Genomic DNA, 18849 nt, shown 5'->3' with positions numbered 1-18849 from the left:
ATTCCAGGCCAACAGAATTTGCCAGATGAAGGGCTCCTCTTGGCCTGCGGCTGTAGCCAAAGCAGAGCTGGCTGTGTGACGGATGGGCAGCTCTCGCCTTGCAGGGCTTGCGTTTTTTGCAGCCCTTCTCTTGGAGAAGTCACTTGAATGCACTTTCTTGCAGCTGCCTGTGCACAGCTGCATAAAGGGGAAGAGGGGAGGTCAGCTGGGAGGAGGAGACCATCCAAAACCGAATGTCCAGAGAGACGCAGTCCACAAAGGAGCCCTGCCCAGCTTGCTCTGCTGGAGCTGGGAAGCAGAGTTAGGAAGGCCCAGGGTGTGTGAACAGCCACGAATCCCTCCAAGATAAGGAGATGAAAAGACCATGACTTAGTTATCTCGCTGGAAGAGTCTACCGCTTCTATCCTGGAGATGCTGGGACACCCTTTGTTTTTCAGAAAAACACAGTCTTAACTAATAAGAGGAGAGGCGGGCCTCCGAGGCACTGAAATAAGCCCCGTCCGGGTCCAATGCATCCGCTGCAGCTCGGTGAACAGATGGCCTCCCAGGGTAGGGTTGGGGTGCAATGTGAGTGGGTGGGGGCAAATATACCTCAATACTAATTCTGGAGAATAGTTAGGGGTTCAAAGCAGACAGGATGCTGGTCTGATTCTAATAAGAACAGCAAAGATGCCTCCACTCCAGGGCCTGGAAGAGCTCTGCCCTTTGTCCTTCATTCTCCACAGGAATTTATGAGCGCCTCTGAACAGGTGTGTTTGCTGCAGATTCTGCTCCTAGGGGGCCAGCGACTCCCAACTCCCAGAAAGAAACATACCAAGGGATCTGGGTTCCAGCCAGGAGCTAGCTGGAGATCTGGGGCAGGGAGACAGCTCTCCATGCCTCAGTTTCCCTGCCACACCTGTGAAATGAAAAAGGCGTCTAAGGCAACCATCTGGGCGGCTCCTTCCAGCCCTGCAAAATCAGGGCTCTTCTGCTTTGCCTGCAATTGTCCGACAGTCATCAGCATTTCCAGCTCAGCTGGGCACTGGGAAAGCAGATGTTTGATGCTTGTTCAGGTTAATTAAGCAGGGGGTGGCCCTGGACTAAATCTATCTAACCACCAACAGATGGGCATTTCAGCTGTCCTGTGCATTTAATCCCTTTCCCTAGGAGGACAGTAAATCACAAGGAAACTACAGGAATGAGCAGGCAGTCAACACAGCCCAGGGCGGTATTTACTACTTCTACCCCCTGGATTCTAATTAAGAACGTGATCCTGAACTGACTCTCCTTCCTGTCCCTTTAGGGGAGTAGCTACTCCCTTTAATATCCGTCACCAACATGAAATGGTTGGAGGTTTACACTATCACGTGGATTTATTTACCAGGCAGTCTGCAGCAGATCTCTGTTGGATATTCACCTAGTACCCCAGAACTTCTGGGGCAGCATCTCTACCAACTTGAGATGAGGCTGGGTGGTTGTACCCCCAAGTTCACACATGCCCAGATGTTTTTTGGATGTACTTGAATATGCATGCTTCTTCTTAAAATACTTTTAGTTATAGATGGACACAATACCTTTATGTATTTTTTTTATTGTAAACAAATGGGATACAAGTTGTTTCTCTGTTTGTACATGGAGTAAAGGCATACCATTTGTGTAAGAGGGGCACAATACCTTTATGTATTTTTACATGATGCCGAGGATCAAACCCAATGCCTCCCACGCGCTAGGCAAGCACTCTTGTCACTGAGCTACAACCCCAGTCCACATGTGTGCTTCTTAAACAGTGGCCACAGACATGAGCTGAATTATGCATGGAATGTCATGTTCAAAATTATGAAGTGATGATCAAAAATCCAAGACAAATACATAGAAAGGGAGCAGATGCTGCACATCTTGGGACTATTTTTTACAAGAAAAACATGATTTAAAAGAATACTGCAGGGGGCTGGGAGATAGCTCAGTCGGTAGAGTGCTTGCCTTGTAAGCACAAGGCCCTGGGTTCGATCCCCAGCACCCCCGCCCCCCAAAAAAAGAATACTGCAATACTGATACATGATAAAACATGGATGAACCTTAAAAATATTATGCTAAGTAAAAGAAGCCAGACATCTACTGAATGAGTACACTGATGTTAAACATCAGGGTAGACAACTCCAGACAGACAGGACACAGGGCTGTCGAGGGACTCAAGAGTATGGGGACCAAGGAGGATTACTAAAGCATATGGGGACTTATTTTAGGGGATGATGAAAATGTTCTGGAATTGATTGTGGTAATGGTCACATAACTGAATATACTAGAAAACCCACTAAATTGTACACCAAAGACATGAATTGCATGCTATGTGAATTATATCTAATAATGCTGTTACTCAAAAAAACCACACAGAAAACAAAAACAACCACCCCCCACCACAACTCAACAAGGCATTTTAATTTCCCATGCTTAAAGCTGGCAGTCCTCCAAGACCCTGCTCCTCAGTTACTGCCCAGGCACCCACCCGGTGGAGCCTTCCGAGACCACTAGCAATCTGACTTTGGTAACTGGCACTGCTTCTCTTAAAGCAGCCCCTCCTCCAAAGAGTTGGCAATAGGCACCATAAAACCTGAGCATCCTGGAAAGGACTTTGCAATGGAAGGAGGACCCCAGTACCAGCTGCTGTAATTTCCCAGCAAATCTACCCTGCAGGCAGGTACATAATCACCTAAGTTACTGACACAACTTTTAGTCAAACAAAAAGCAATGACGACACCAAAAATAATGTACATATGAGGGAAGCCCAGCCCATGGCGGGTTGAATTAGTCTCCCTGTCATTGAGTCATTCAGTTCCCACTGCTGGCATCTCACACTGTAATGAAAACTGAGTCTAATGGAATATTACTCAGCCATAAAGAAGAATGAAATTATGGCATTTTCAGGCAAATGGATGAAGTTGGAGAATATTATGCTAAGTGAGATAAGCCAATTCCAAAAAACCAAAGCAGAATGATCACTTTGATAAGTGGCTGATGATACATAATGGGGGGTGGGAGGGAGGCAAGAATGGAGGAAGGATGGATTGTATAAAGGAATGAGGGGTGGGAGGAGCAGGGAGAAGAGAAAAAAATAACAGATTGAGATAAACATCACCCTATGTACATGTATGATTACACAAATGGTATGACTCTACTTCATGTACAACCAGAGAAATAAGTCTTACCCCATTTGTTTACAATGAATCAAAATAAATGTAAAAAAATTAAAAAATATAAAAAAACAAAAAAACTGAGTCAAAGACAGTAGAATGAATTGGACATGGCTTTCCTATGTTCACATATGAATACACAACCATTGTAAATCTGCATCATGCACAACCATAAGAATGGGAAGTTATACTCCATGTATGTATGCTATGTCAAAACACATTCTATTGTCATGTATAACTAAAAAGAACAAATTACAAAAATTACAAAAAGAAAACCCAAGTCTACCATATTGTCGCTCAACACTGGGGGTGCAGGGAGGGGTTGCACTGAATGTTGAGATTCTGATATGATAAAGGAACAGGCACTTTAACATGGAGATCAACAGATGCTCTCTTGAGATGTATAGATATCATAAAGGCTGTTTATAGTTTTTTTTCCCTCCTCCCTCTTCTGATGTCAAAGCATGGTGAGAGGGATTTTTCCCTGAGAAGGGAAAAGGATCCAAAAAATCCATTCAAGTCAAGTGATTTTGTTGGCATTACCTCAGCACTATCGCTTACTTTCTCCTCTTAATTGCTTTCCACACCCATAAAGGGAGAAAAAAACAATGAAAAACCACTACCCACGTGAGCTGCCAGGTTCTAATGATAAATAACAACTCTCTAGTGAAACTAATTACATGCCCGGCTCTGCAGTGGCCGGAAGCATCCGGTTCTGACTCAAGGTCTCCTGCCCTCCTGCGCAGCACATTAACTAATACCCTACAAGATCCTGCCTGCAGCCAGGTGGCTCAGCGTACTTTCATGTCCTGTGGTCACCTTCTAGAAACTCTAAGTCCAAACCACAGGAACAGCTTCAATTTGGTCTCCATGCCTGGCCCTGGGATGACAGTAGAGTGAAACAGACATTACCACCTCATGTACATGTATGACTGCATATATCACTAATGTGATCCTGCAATATGTGTAACTGGATAAGTGAGATTACACACCATTTATGTATGATCTATCCAAGTGCATAAATGCATTCTACTGTCATATACAACTAATTAGAACAAATAAAATAGTTCAAAAAAATCTCATGTATGCCCTTTCTCAACGGATCATAGCAAGAGAGACTGCAGGGATCCACATTTGAAAATTACAAATGTAACTTTTTGGGGGGGGGTACTGGGGATTGAACTCAGGAGCACTTGACCACTGAGCCACATCCCCAGCCCTATTTTGTATTTTAGAGAAAGGGTCTCACCAAGTTGCTTAGCACCTCACTTTTGCCGAGGCTCATTTTGAACTTGAGATACCCTGACCTCAGCTTTCCGAGTTGCTGGGATTATAGGCACGTGTCACCACATCCAGCTCAAGGCCACTTTTAAAAGGGTGCCACTTTCACTCTGTAGATGGGCCTTTACCTCTGGAACCCTCCAATTCTATGGCATGCCCTAGCTGTGGTGACAAGTGGCCTTTAAACATTACATTTAGAACAAATGATGGTGAAAACATGCACCCAACTACATCCCGGCTGGGTACTGTCACGTGCTCAAATCTCTCACTTAGGTATTTACCCAGGAAAATGAAAACATTTGCCCACAAAAAGACGTGTGCAAGAATGCTCACAGCAGCAGCATTCGTAATATCCCTATACTGGAAACCTCCCAAATGCCCGTCAACATGGGAACCGACAATGGTGGTGCATCAACATCACTCAGCAACCAAACAACCAAACTGTTGATACACATGCCTGAGTGAACCTCACTGATACCAAGTGAGGAAGAACACGGACCCTCACCCCCACCCCCCCAAAACAAAACAAAACAAAACGTAGCTTATGATCTCTTTTACATGAAGTTCCAGAATAAGTAAATTAAATTTAATGGCAACTCAGATCAGCAGTTGTCTCAGTGAGGAGGAGATGGATGGGGCAGGGTGGGAGGAAGGCACTTTCTAAGGGGATAGAAATGTCCTGTCTGGAACAGGGGGTGGTGATAGAATTCATGTACACTTAAAACAGGAACATTTGGTTGTGTATAAATTATACCTGACATAGCTGCTGCGGAGTTTGATGGGTAAAAGGATTTAGCTCATCACTTTGAGGGGTGCTTGATTCTGCAGAGGCCACTTGGACATCCCATAGCCTGAAATTCCACAAGAATAGAAAATCCCCCAAAGACTGCACAACAGCCTTCAGGACCCAAGAAACCCAGGACAAGGCAACAGCACCCTGAGGCTGAGTGGTCCCCAGGGCCTGATCCCAAGCAAGCAGAGGTGGCAGCAGGAAGTCCTGGGGAGAGTGGTCCAGAGACCACTTCACAAGCTGGGGACATCTAGCCAACAATGAAGGACCCAAGCAGGGTCTGTCTGGTCAGAGCTTCCCACACCCACTGAGGAGCCAAATGTGTACCAGACTCTCAAAGATGGCTTTCGGCAACTTGGTTCAAATACCCTCTGGCTTTTGCCCACCTTGAGAGTCACTAGCCTATACAGGTACATTCCTGAGCCTGGAGCTGCACTCGTGGGGGGGCATGGGGAAGGGTTTGTAAGGATCTTCATTCTGTGGCCTTGACCTCCCGGCATGTGCACGCACACGTGTGTGTACACGTATGTAGAGGGAAGAGCAGTTCTACACAAAGTCAACCTCTTTGACACTTCAGGATTTCCCCACAAGGAAGTTCACCTCCCTCTGCATCTCCTACTGCCTGTCCAAGTGGGTTCCTTCCACACCCTCCTCACGGGTAGGGATTTCTCTCCCTGTTTATAGTCTGACTTCCTCACTTGCTGTAAGTCCATGAGAATGGGGATGGTGGCTGGTTAGTTCTCCACTGGGTATGGAAACACCAGTCTGGCAGGCAGAAGGGCCCCAACGAACTTGCTGAATGGGTAAATTCTGTTGCTATTACCCAACACGTAAAAATCAAGCAAACACACAAAGAACCCCTACATTCTTGTTCCTACAAGTTCAGTGCAAATGCTGAGGAAACAGCCCTGTAATCCATGCCTGTGTCCAGGAAGGGTGTCTCTGGGAAGCTGGGTTGAGGCTCTTTATAACACATCCCGTCATCGACTTAGATGAGGGCGGGTGTGGTGGGGCCTGCCTGTAATCCCAGCTACTCAAGAGGCTGAGGCAGGAGGATCTCACGTTCAAGGCCAATCTGGGTAACTCAAAATAAACAAGGGCTGGGGCTCAGTGGTTGAGCACTTGCCTAGCAGGTGCAAGGTTCTGGATTTAGTCTGCAGTAATGAAAAAGAAAAAAACCCAGACAACAACACTTGGATGATAAAGTGGATTCCCCACATTTGATCCAAGCACCAATATCTATGCTAGAAAGCAAAGAGGTCTTATGGAGTTGACCAGTAAAATGCAGCTCATGAGCAACTGCATTCTCTATAGGAATGCAGTCATAGGAAGCACAAACTGCAGAGCCAACGTGAGGAGGGAGGACATACATGCTGACTTGACAAGTCATCTAACACACTGCCCAAGGAGGAAGGATTAGCTGTGTGCACGTGCCGTGCGCACACACGTATACCACGCCCAGGATGACAGAGTTCACAATGAAATTTAAAGGGGAAAAAGAGACTGGATCTGGCACCAGCAGCCTTGTCAAAGAGGAGGTCATCATGGCTTGTCCCCAGGAAAGCTCCCGCCAGACCCCACTGTCAGCTACAGAGCACTTCGTCCTCTCTTGGTCACTTAGACAGCTGTTAAACTGCTGGCCCAAAGAGCCATCTTCACATCCTGCCCTTTGGTCAGCAGCAGGCATTCAGACCTGACCCGGAAAAGCGAACAGAGCCCTGAGCCAGGAGTTGTAGCCTCAGCACCCATTTCCTGCCTGTCCAACCGTGACCTTGTCAACTGTGACCCTCACTCGGACTCTGAGCCACAGTTTCCTGCCTAAGTTACTTAATAAATAAAATGAACTCTAACAATTAAAGCAGTGCACTAGAGAAAGTAACCTTATTCTTACGTGAATGGCAACTTTCCAGTTGCTTCCTCCTCAATGTCAGGGCCATGGCTCTGGTCATTTATTGAACACTTATTAGGTGCTGGTCTCTGGGACAATGAATGTGGAGGTCTAGGATTAAGAATAATTAAAAAAAAAAAAATGCCCTTGGAAATCCATTCTGACCGAATGTAGCACGAGGGCACGGCCTCTGCAGTGGTGCCAAATACAGGGAGAGATGCGGAAGGTGACTGGCAAGGGCTGGCTGGGTACTGCCAGGGGTCCTCTGAAAATGGCTGAAAATTCTAAACTTTTGGGTGCAAATCTGGATGTCCTTTGAGTATATGGGGTTGGTTTCTGCCTTGGTGTCTGCAAACGAGAAAGGCCAGAGCAAGGACCGGTGTGATGCTCGATGTTGAGGTGAGGGCTCCTGAGAACAGCACGGGAGGGAGGGAACCAGAGGAGGAAGTGCTGGGCTGGCCTGCCTGCTGTCCAGGCCAGGATGCAGAAGGCAGGGAGAGGTGGGGCATTCTGGGTTGGAGCCCTTGCCGCTGATACTGTGTGGGTAGGCCTGGTCAGTCAGTTTTCCCCAAGCCTGACTCTCCCTTCCTCCCGCAGTAGCTGGGGCTCTGCTTGCCTTGGAATCAGGGCAGGTTTGCCCAAAGAAAGTACGTGGGACCCCGGCAGTTCCCCCTGGTGCCAGGAGAAATGGTAGGCCTCGGTTGTGGGAAAGGTGGTCAGCCAAAGGCAGAAACCAGAATTATACAAAAGGGAAAAACAGGAAGAGTCTGTGAAATAAAAACAGCAAGGAGAGCGTTTGCATTGAACACCCACAGTGTCCTACTTTCACTTTCCCAAGAGATAATTCTGTCATCCCCAACCCAGTGCCAATTGTTTGCTCTGAGAGCACGTGGAAGCCTGCAGTCACTGAAGCAATTCAAACAGACCTGGACTTGAACGTGGCGCTTCCAGGGATGGGCGGGTCCTCCCCCATGGGTGTGTAAGCTGGGACATGCTACCTTAGAGGTGAAGGACCCCACCTTGAGCTGGTGGCTTTCACAGGCACTGGCAACCCAGCCTTCTCAACCTCCTAAAAGTGATATTTGCAGGTCAGGTGAGCAGATTCCAGAATTCCAGGAAGGTGCTGGTCCTTCTCTGAGAACCCCCACTAGCAAGCTCCTCCAGGAGATGCCCCAGGCAGAGCAGTCTTTTGAAAAAGTCCCCAGTCCCAAACTGTGAATGTAAGCAAGCCACCTCCAAGCCAGTCCAGGTGGCTGTGGGGACGAGAAAACCATCCATCCATCCCATGCTACTCACCATGTACGAAGGAAAGATCAGAACTCGCTTGTGCTTGCCACAAGGCCACTGGGGGTCATCCAAGAGATTTGGGTCATAGTCCATAAAGTCTCCCAGGTCACTACCTGAAGATCACATGCAAAATGATAATCAGGGGCCCTGGATTCTCTGAGACAGAGACAGCTGGGAGAATACCAAGTATGGTCACTGAAGACGGCCAGGTTTCAGGGCATTTGGCTCAGGATCACATCCCTGGCTCTGGCCTTTAGCAGACGGCTTTGCATGCCAACCCTTGCCAAAGGGTTCAGCAAATTCTTACCATTCTGACATTTTTTTTTCCATCTTAGAAAATTATGTATTAATCTCCCTGACCCAGAGTGTATAAAACTTTACACAGAACATAAGATGGAGAGAGTCCTTGCAGGTTACAGAACATAGCCTTGAGAAGGCTCATTTTCTAAATTAGCAGACCAAATTACTAGACTCAAGTCATGCTGTCTGAGAGGCATAACGTGGGGTGAATGCTTCTGGGCAGACTATTGTGTGTAGAAGAACTCAATCCAGAGCAACCACCAACGCACACAGCTGTAAAAGACCACAGGTGGCTGGGACATTAGGACAGAGGCTGGGCTGGCCTAGGGAACTGCACATTCACCTGGAATTTCTGAGAGTAGAAATAATGCTTTTTTTTTTTTTTTAAAGAATTGGCACCCTCATGCCAATACAGAGGCTTGTGTGTATACAGCTGGGGTATGCAAATCTTCATTCAGTTGCCAACTTCATGCAGCATGATAAGCACAGAGGAAATTATTACCCTGTTTCTGTACTTCAGGGTCCAAGTATTTTGGGGTGGGGGAAATAAACAGGAAAAAAGAAAAAAAAAAAAAACCCCAAAGTTTAGCACTATGACAACGTCAGATATAACCAGGTGAAAGGGGAATGAGGACCCGAGTGGTCCACAGAAGCTGGGAAATCTGCCCAGCTCTAAATCATGCCTCCTTGGCATTTCTCCATGCAGGTAGGACCCTACGGGACTGGCAAGTAAGTCATCTAGACATAAGATCACCTGCCACCTGGTCATGGGCCTACATGGCCTGAGATTAAGTTTTCCCTAAAGCTGTCTTTTCTGTGGGCATCTGAGGGAGACGCAAACCACACTGTACACCGAGGCCATCTTCTGTCACAAACCACCCAGACCAGCTGAGCCAAGCCTACCTGTGTCGAGGCTCCCCTGGGTGCTGCTGGCCCGGCCTATGGAGAGGCTGCGGTGACTCAGGTTGCGGAACTGGGAGAAGGAGGAGGTGGAGTCTATGGTATTTCTCCGGGCTCCGAAGGCATTTGTGGGTAACAGAAATTGGGTATAAGAAACTGTCTAAAAGGTAAACAAACAAACTAGTGATTATTCCCAGGCAATGCTAGGTTTGCATTCTGACCAAGATATGTTCCGACTCCAAGTTCAGATCTACTTTTTAAAACCTACAATTCTAAAACCCAGTGAGATCCAAAAAAAAAAAAAAAAGCCAAATTTGTGCCCAAATCCCACCCAAATGGACTTGCAGTGACATATAGTTTTAATTAAGCACACTTAGTATGATTATTCTTGCTTTGTGGCAGAAACATTAACATGTCAGCCAGAAAGGTATGATCTCAGAACATGTGGGAGCACCGTGTCATACACGGGAAGTACCTCGCATGCACCCTACCTACATCTTGAGCTCAGGGATGATGTCACTCAGGCAGAGGAGTGATCAATTAACTTGGGGGTGAGAAGGGCAAAGGTCCCCCTATTGGAACTATTCTGGGATTGTTTCCCCAAAGAAACAGGCTTTGGGAGGGCTTGGACCTAGTGTATGCAGGTCAAGTTCATTTTTGGCTTTCATGTCTCAGACTTGAACTCAGCTTGGTGGTCACCATTTAAGGTTGAGGGATTCTTGCCTCCTTGGAACCATGAGAAGCCCAAAACTTCTAGTAGCTGGAATGCTGCTTGCTCATACCACCTGTTAATGGATGTTCAAACTGCCACTTCATCCTGGAATGTACATAGGTGTGTGTGGGCACAAGAAGGCATGAGAAACTTGTGTTACACACCCAGTTGTGAACGGTATTGGCACACCCTGGGAACTCGCACCACACTGTTACTGAATCACTGGCTCAAGTGGATTTCCATCTGCATGGGGGCAGAGCGGGGTGGGCTGGTATCACACGCCTGGGAATCTGCCCCTCAGCTTGCTCCCTCCCATCACAAGTGAGGTTCACAATCTCACTGCCTCTGCTTCCTGATCTTTGTGGTTTTGGCACAAACTTGGTGATTGACAGCCAGGTGGACTTACCTTTCCGTCAGCACCCAGCTCCACACCTTCAAGACCAATGATCTCTTTCAAGCTCATGGTGCCTGCTGATTGCCTCCCTCCATCCAACTTCAGATCCCTGAGAAGTATAAGCCAAAGGAGAAAAAATGTTTGTGTGTGCACTCCAAACAACTACGATGATGCTTTACCGCATGAGACACCACAGTCACACTGACAAAAATGGCCACGTAGGTCCTGGTGGATGGGATGACCCTTTGCCCTCCCTTGGGGACAACTCCATCTTATTTCATTTACATTGACAAATGAAATCCAGCTGAATATGAAGTCTGAAGATGGGAGTTGGGCTCAGAAGCCAAGGGCTACCAATGCCACTTCTTTCTTAGCAGGGTGCCCTACGTTTCCAGAGAAGGCCAGGGAACATTCCCTGAGCAATGGGGGCAATGGGCCTCTGGGGCTCCAGCTGCTGGGTTCTTTATAAAGCTAGTGAGGCCACCTTTCCTTTATAAGACAGGAGAAATAAATATCCTAAACAGTCATCTGTTTCATTGCTGGTAATCAAAGAATGAATTCTACAATAGTCACCCCCCACTACCTTGTCAGGCCACCTAGAAAATAAGTATCTTTTTTATAAAAGAATAATTCCCAGTAAAAACGAGAATTTGCATAGCACTGTACAATTCAAAGACTTGCACACATCTTTTTTGGTTAAGAAAACCCTACAAGACAGTTATTACTATTATTAACCCATTTTACAGAGGGGGAGACAGCGGTTCAGAGTAGGTAAATGGCTTGCCAAGGCTACCAGGATAGTAAACTGTTTTGCATACAATGCTCTTTCTCGTACACGTGCATAGCCTTGGAGATCCATGAAAGGCTACCTTCACATGGAACTACTCGCTGTGTCAAAGGATGCTCCTCCTTCCTTATGAGTTTTTCAAATCTTGCTGCATATTAGAATCACTCAGGAACCTCTGAGAGTATGGGGTAGGACCTGGGCATCCAGAGTTCAAAGTGACATCCAGGTTGCTTAACTGCAGCCTCATTTGGGGACCATCTTTCAGCTTCTGTCTCTAGGATACACCGTGCTTATAAGCGAAAGCCATCTCAGACTGAAGGCCTTCTCAGTGTGTGACCTGGGTGGAGGGACCCATTCAGGGGCCCAGAAGAGAAGGAAGAACAAGTCAGATGGAAAGGGAAGACTCTCCTGGCCGAAGGTAACCAGGGAAGGGGAGACAGGGAGAGGGAGAGGGTGGGGAGAAGGGAGCAGGCCACTGTCGAAGCTGGAGGACAAACAGGGCTTCCCTGATTCTGCTGAGTGGGTGTCCTCATCGGTGCCCTTCCAAGGATGGACTAAGTCCCTTATCCTACATAGAATGCAGAGTCTGATTTGAGATAGTTAAAAAACAAACAAACAAACAAACAAACAAACAAAAAAACCCTAGGCCATCGGTACCCAGCAAGTCCTCGCCTCAGGAGGCAATGGCACCTCCAAGCTCAAAACACCAAAGTCACTGAACAAAAGCGACCAACCAACCCATCCCACAAGTCTTCACTTTTTTTTTTTTTAAAACACCACTACTGTAATCGGTGCTTCCCCCGATCCCTCCACTCATATTCTATCATGTAAAAACTTCAGGTAATTCCAAACATCAAACTTGCCCCTGAAGGACAGTACAGGTAAGGATGGTAAGACTTGCAACTGTCAATGTTCAGCCGAAGGTGCAAACCACCCAGACAGGGCTCCAAACATGTTCTGAGTAAGGAAGCACCTTTCCATGTGTCTGGAATCTTCCACATGTGCCCCCTCTGGTCGGGACCACACTCCCTGAGGGTGACGAGGCCCAGGATTACTTAAGTCTGATCACTTCCCAAACATGCTGCGCACACCCCCAACTAGCTGCTGCAAAGACCCCGTGGCCCAGAGGACAGCAGGCCTCGGCATGGCCACCAGGCACTGTCCACACCCACAAGACCGTCTCCCCACTGTCCCATGTGCTACTAAGCTATCCAGGGCAATTTCTAGAATCCCTCTTAAAGCAATTAAGGATGGAGACATGAATGCAACCGAGCACCCACTCAGGGAGAAATGCCTACAAAGAAAACATTGAGCAGAGCGAGGAGGCAGAAATCCTGTGGTGGGGAGGGACCGAGGGGACTGGCGGCAGCGGCAGCACTGGTACGGAAACAGCAGGCTTTGGTTTCAGCCTAGGACCTTGGCACAGTTCCACACACTCCGACTTCACTAAAGCTGAACACAGGAACATGTGCCTCAAATCCCCAATTCCCAGTTTTCTCCTGTTTTCATTTTGCCACACAGAGAACATTATTTAGGGCTGAAATTAATAGAAGAAAAGGGAACATCTTCTCAGGGTGGGAAGGCCACGGGAAAGGAGCGTGTTAAAATAAGCCTGTATTAAAAGTACTCCCGGGGGAGCGCTGGGCGGTCTACACGGCATCTCGTAGGTAGACGCTGAAATACGTATTTACTGAGCAGGGGCAGTCTGTCTCACTGGTACTGTTCATAAAGATGGCATGAAATGTGGGCGCTTTTTCACTGCACCCCTTTTCATTTGTCTTACAGGCTTCCCTGGGACAGCCTCAGCCCGGAGGCCAGGTGTCTGCTTGCAGCTCAAGGTGCACATCACAGGAGGAAACCAGCCACGGCTCGTCCCTCACCCTCTTCTCAGCACTTCCCCTCAAGGGAAATGAAGCTGGAACAGAAAATATAGTCTATGTGCTCATATTCAACCTAAGATCCCTCTCCCCATGAGCTAAACCCCAAATCCTCTTTAAAAGAACAGGGATTTGCAGACCCAGTGGATTGTCCAAGGGCCTCAGGGACACCAGGGACCACATGAAAGAGAAAGAGGACTGGGTGAGGCTCCACCACACCCACCCGGAGGAACTAATCTCTGGACAATTAGTGTGACTTGCTGGAGTCACCACTTCCCACTGGCTTTTGACTTACGTCATTCTACTTTCTAAGCAGCTGGGGCCAAGCTGAGTAAGAAAATAAAAAGAAAATACAGAAGACTGGTGGGTCCCCCTTCAACTGCATCTGAAATAGTGTATAGACCAGGACAGGCCAGCGCTGTCAACCAAAACCCCATCGTGCTGTACTGCATGATGGTCACTGGTCACCTGTGCCAAGTGAGAACTTGAAATGGGATCAGCTGAGGAACCCAATTTTGATGCTATGGTTTAGATATCCTGTGTCCTCCAAAAGCTCATGACAATGCAAGGTTTAGAGGTAAAATGATTGGGTTAGGAGAGCCTTAACATAATCAGTGCATTAATCCCCCTGACAGAGATGGTGACTGTAGGCAGGTAGGGTGTGGCTAGAGGAGGTGGGTCTCTGGGGATGTGGATGTGCTTTTGCCCTACAGGTCCCAGCTCATTGAAGAGACTATGTCAAACGTCCTAATGGCAGGACCCAGCAGGCTTCCCCCAGTGGGGCGGAAAATAACGACCACCGGGTGCTCAAGCTCAGCACCCCATCAGCATCCTGGAACAGGGCTCCCAGCCATACCAGGAGCTCACAGCCCAAATGTGGCCTGCAGCTTCCTGCCCAAAGTGTCATGGGGGCAGTGGCAGTTGGGTGCTGATAGTGCAGGAGAACAGCAGGAAGCGTGTGCTCCCCAAGTCCTAGGGATTACAGCAACCCCCAGGACTTCACATGAGAGGGGAGGGAGGGATATCCCAGGATAACTGAATTTGAAATTCCTTTCAGTCCTGAAGAAGAGCGGGGCTGAGAGTTCATATTAAACAGATTAAGAGGAGATCATGTCTTGTACACTGAGATCTGCTACATTCACACTTTAAACACTCCACTGGCATGATAATAACTCACATCACTCTAGACCACCGAGTGCCTTCATGGTGGCCAGGGACACACACTTTTCTGTGTACTTTCTCCCTTGGATTCAGAGAGAGGCTGTCACTGGCTTTGGGGTTTCCATGTTGGTGGGTGTGAACGAAGAGAACCCTGGAACACATAGGTGCTCACAGTCACATACCAGAAAACAAAACAGGTCATGTAAGTCACTTCTAATGAACACGGGTTTCTTTTCACAGCTGTTGCATTCATGTAGAGTTAAGATAGGGTCTGGAAAACACAACCTCTTTTGTGAAGAGGCTGACAGACTTCTCTGGGTTAAATTTTTTTGTTAGCTAAGTGCTCTGGTAAATATCATTGTAACCTAAAATTAACATAAACCATAGGAAATTGCCCTTCTCTGGCTGAATCTGACCTACACGATGACAGCAATTTTACAGTGTACCCACTGATACTACTGATAACTGCTCAGGCCTTGAGTGAGATTAAAGCAAGCTAAAAACCCATGGCCTTTGCTATCCCATGGTTTCAGCACCATGGTTGGTGCTGCCTGCAAACAGTAACTGTGAAGGGTGCACATTCACTAAAAAAGAATCTTTAAGAAACTCCAGTGAAAGAGACTTCAGCAGAAGTCCCAGTAGAGTAGCGATAAAAATCTCGATGTTTCCCAACATCATTGTTCTGAATTCTAATAAAAGTTATGAAAATAAAAATATCTGTTTGATTCACATGGAAGCACTTACCCCCCTCCAGGACCAGGAGACAGAGCTAGAGAACATGGAATAGCTGTGGAAAGCTGTGGAAAAGCAAACTGAAGTTGGACTTTTCAGATTCTTTAAAAAGAATAATAATAATAAGGCATTTGCAGATAAATGGATGGAATTGGAGGATATCATGCTAAGTGAAATAAGCCAAACCCAGAAAACCAAAGGCTGAATGTTTTCCCTGAAAGTCAATGATGATATATAATGGGGGTGGCGGGGTGGGGAGTGAGAGAAGAATGGAGGAACTTTAGATTACATAGAGAGAAATGAGAGGGAGAGGGGTATGAAAAGATGGTGGAATGAGACAGACATCATTACCCTATGTACATGTATGATTACGTGAATGGTATGAATAGACATCGTGTATAACCATAGGAATGAAAAGATGTACCCCATTTGTGTACAATGAATCAAAATGTAGTCTGTAAAAAATAAAGTCTTGATTATTCTTTCCCCCAGATAGATCTAGAGTTCAAATATTAATTTGTTATGATTTAGTTAGAAAGCATCCCCCAAAGTCTTGTGTATTGAAGGCCTGGTCCCCAATTCAGCACTGTTCGGAGGTGGAGCTCTTGGGAGGTGATGGGATCAGGAGGGCTCTGACCTTAGCAGTGTATTGGTCCCCTGACAGATTAATAATTTTGATGGCATTATTGGAAGGTGCTAGAAACTATAGGAAATGGGGACAGGTTGGAGAAAACAGATTACTAGGGGTGTGCCTTGGAAGAATGCATCTTGCCCCTGGTCCCTTCCTATTAAGGTCCAAATGCTGTAGCTTATACTTAGAGGTAAACACGATTAGTCAGGTGATAGGAGAAAATCTCATTTCTGTAGATGCCCTAACTGAACCACTGGTAAGCAGCCATGGACAACTGAAGGTCCTGGGTCCTTGTCTCCCATATCCCAGTGATGCTTCTGCTTAGACTTACTTCCCTGCACAAGCTTATTTCCCATTTCTCTGCAGGCTTGGTAACTTCTGCAGAGGTGGTAGGCAATAAGTACGTTTGTAAATCTAGCACAAAGATTTTCTTTTTTCAAAGATGGATGTTTGAAACTGGTCCAGAGGAGTAGTTGAAGGGGGAACAAGGGAGGGGCTAAAGGAAGGTGTGAGGCAATTAAAATCAGAGGTGAAAGTATATTTGGTGAGAGAGTCACACAGCACCTATACCCTTAAGCAAGAAGCAGAAAAAAAGGCTGGTTAATTTTGAGGTTGTAACACCCTGCGCAGGACGGCCCCATGATTCATTTAACATAGCTCTCCTTGAAAGTCTATAACTTCTTGGTAGGAATCCCCAGACCCGTCTTAGTCTTTGCTTCCGCAGCATAAAGCAAACAAAGGGATGCGATTTTGCCACTGTGGGGTCATCTGATCAAAGAGAATGGTCAATCTAGATATCTTGGTGCACAAAGGGGATTATCTAGGTTACTATTAACCATAAAATAGCCAACTCCTGATTTCATCTTTTGTAAAAGGCAAAATGATTTTTCATTTCCTCTTTGTGGCAAGCTGGCAAAGGCCCAGCTGGCTGCTCACTGAACCATAATGCACAGAATTGATCTTGATGGGAAAACAAGATTCCCTATCAGATAATACCAAGTTCAAGCTATGGCTCTTTCCTTCGGGAACATGATTAATGAACTAGAATTCCTCCTTTAAAAATATATGATCTAAATCCTTTACACCTGGGAAGTAGATGAAAAAAGTGTTTGTGATCCAATTAACTAGCATCCAGGGCTTTCTTCTTGCAAGATGGGGTTATCCTGCCTTCTAAACATGCTCATTTCTCTAATGGTGGCCTAGCTTAAGACCCTGGAATGCCAGCCCGACTCTCCACTGGGCACTTGCTCTTTAAAGGACAACAATAGCTCAAACACTTTGATGTGTGAATAATTTAAGAGCCAATTAAATATTAACAGGATTTCTAGACTCTTCAAAAAGAATAAAGACAGAGATTTGCTGTACAGAAAGCAAAGCTTGCAAGCTGGATTAGGAAAGGAAATACCACTGTGTACTAATTTTAATTAAGAGATTATGCACCCACTGTGTTCATTTTAGCTGCGGAAGCCCCATTTACTGCCTGCTAGTGTTTGGATCTGGGATGTCTCCCAAAGACTGGTGTGTTAAAGGCTCGGTCCCCAGCAAGTGGCAATGCTATGGAGAGGTGGTGAAGGCTTTAGGAGGTGATGCCCAGTGGCAGGTCTGAGATCAAGGGACATGGCCTTGAAGGGGAGAGTGGGACCCCCTACCCCTCCCACTGTGATGCACTATCTTACCACAGGCCCTAAAGCAATGGGACTAATAGACCATGAACTGAAACTTCAAAGACAATGAACCAAAACAACCTTTTCCTCTTTATGATTTGATGATATCTAGTATTTATCACAGTAACAGAAAGCTAACACACACTGCTCCTTTAGACCCCTACGTAGCTGCCATCTTGGATCAGCTCTCCTTACTTGTGCCAAAGCAGAGAATCACATCAACAAAGTTCAGAGCCAATGAACGAGGCTCATAGCTGATGGGAGAAAAGTGAAATCAAAAGCAGCTTTTGGTCTAGAAGTCCTGCGCCCTCACACTCAGCACTTCATGGATAAGCCATCCCACAAGGGCAACTGGCAGACAATGAAGGGGTCTTAATGTAGCTTACACCAAAATCTTTGTGTAAAAGCAGCTCCTATAAACAGCCGGATAATGGCATGATTCACCCATGAGATCATTCCAGAATTGGTCTCTCTGTGGGAATATGCTTGTGTGAGGAAAGAAACACAGTTTGTGAATGTGTAATTTTCCACAACGAAAAGAGAAGTTTCTGGGGAAAGTGGGTGGGGAGGAAGGGGGGATGGGCCTGGAGCCAGGCTGTGAGCATTTAGGCTTGAAGGCTCTCTCTAAGAATAGAAGAAGCTGTTCTCTGTGTCACAAAATGATCAACACTCAGGAAATGGACCCAAGTGGATGACCTCATCTGAATGCCCTGAAAGCCAAAAGCTAAGGACATAAACACCATGTGGAAGCTGTTGACAATTTAAAATCACACCCCCAGAGATACCTTGTACTCCGCTGGGAGGCCATTTCCACCACATGGTCACTGATGCATCTGTAAAAGTGAACCCAAAAACTATCGCTCAGTCATGGATGGGTATCCAGATGGGTCTACGCCTTCTGCACGCATCACAGAAACTCTTTTTGCTGGAATCCTCAAGTTCGTTTTTTTCCACATGACCTCCCAACACAAGTTTACTGGGTTCATTTCTACCTTCTTCTGGTCAGATCCATATACCTGCTGATGTCCAAATGTTTCTGGAAATTAAGAACATTTGGGCACTGGCATCAGTTCCCTTTTGCACAGGGACAGTCCCGGGACATGCCCTCAACACCATGCCTGTGGTCTCTCTCACTCACCAGTGGGTTATACGCCAAGTTTCTGACTCTCAGAAGGCATTTCTCATTGCTGTTGTGTTATATACATGGTGCCCTTTTAGTTTCTAATGTAACCAAACCAGCCCCAAAATACAAGCAAGAGTTCTGGCCGTAGAGCA

The 18849-nt window shown here is 46.5% G+C and overlaps 1 protein-coding gene across 3 annotated transcripts in view; it reads right to left on the bottom strand.

Moving 5' to 3' along the window:
* Nucleotides 1–18849, bottom strand: part of Cables1 (Cdk5 and Abl enzyme substrate 1) — a 108535-nt gene that overhangs the window by 11489 nt on the left and 78197 nt on the right. For all 3 annotated transcript variants that reach the window (XM_047526594.1, XM_047526593.1, XM_047526595.1), the window contains 3 exons: nucleotides 10735–10831; nucleotides 9620–9776; nucleotides 8426–8529 (listed from right to left, as the gene is read on the bottom strand). In XM_047526594.1, coding sequence (XP_047382550.1) covers nucleotides 8426–8529; nucleotides 9620–9776; nucleotides 10735–10831 — 358 coding nt within the window. The remainder of the gene's footprint in view (nucleotides 1–8425; nucleotides 8530–9619; nucleotides 9777–10734; nucleotides 10832–18849) is intronic.

Source organism: Sciurus carolinensis, chromosome 15 (genome assembly GCF_902686445.1).
Source record: "Sciurus carolinensis chromosome 15, mSciCar1.2, whole genome shotgun sequence".
NCBI lineage: Eukaryota > Metazoa > Chordata > Mammalia > Rodentia > Sciuridae > Sciurus > Sciurus carolinensis.
The sequence above is the reverse complement of the archived record's forward strand: the minus strand, read 5'-3'. Positions and strand labels throughout refer to the sequence as shown.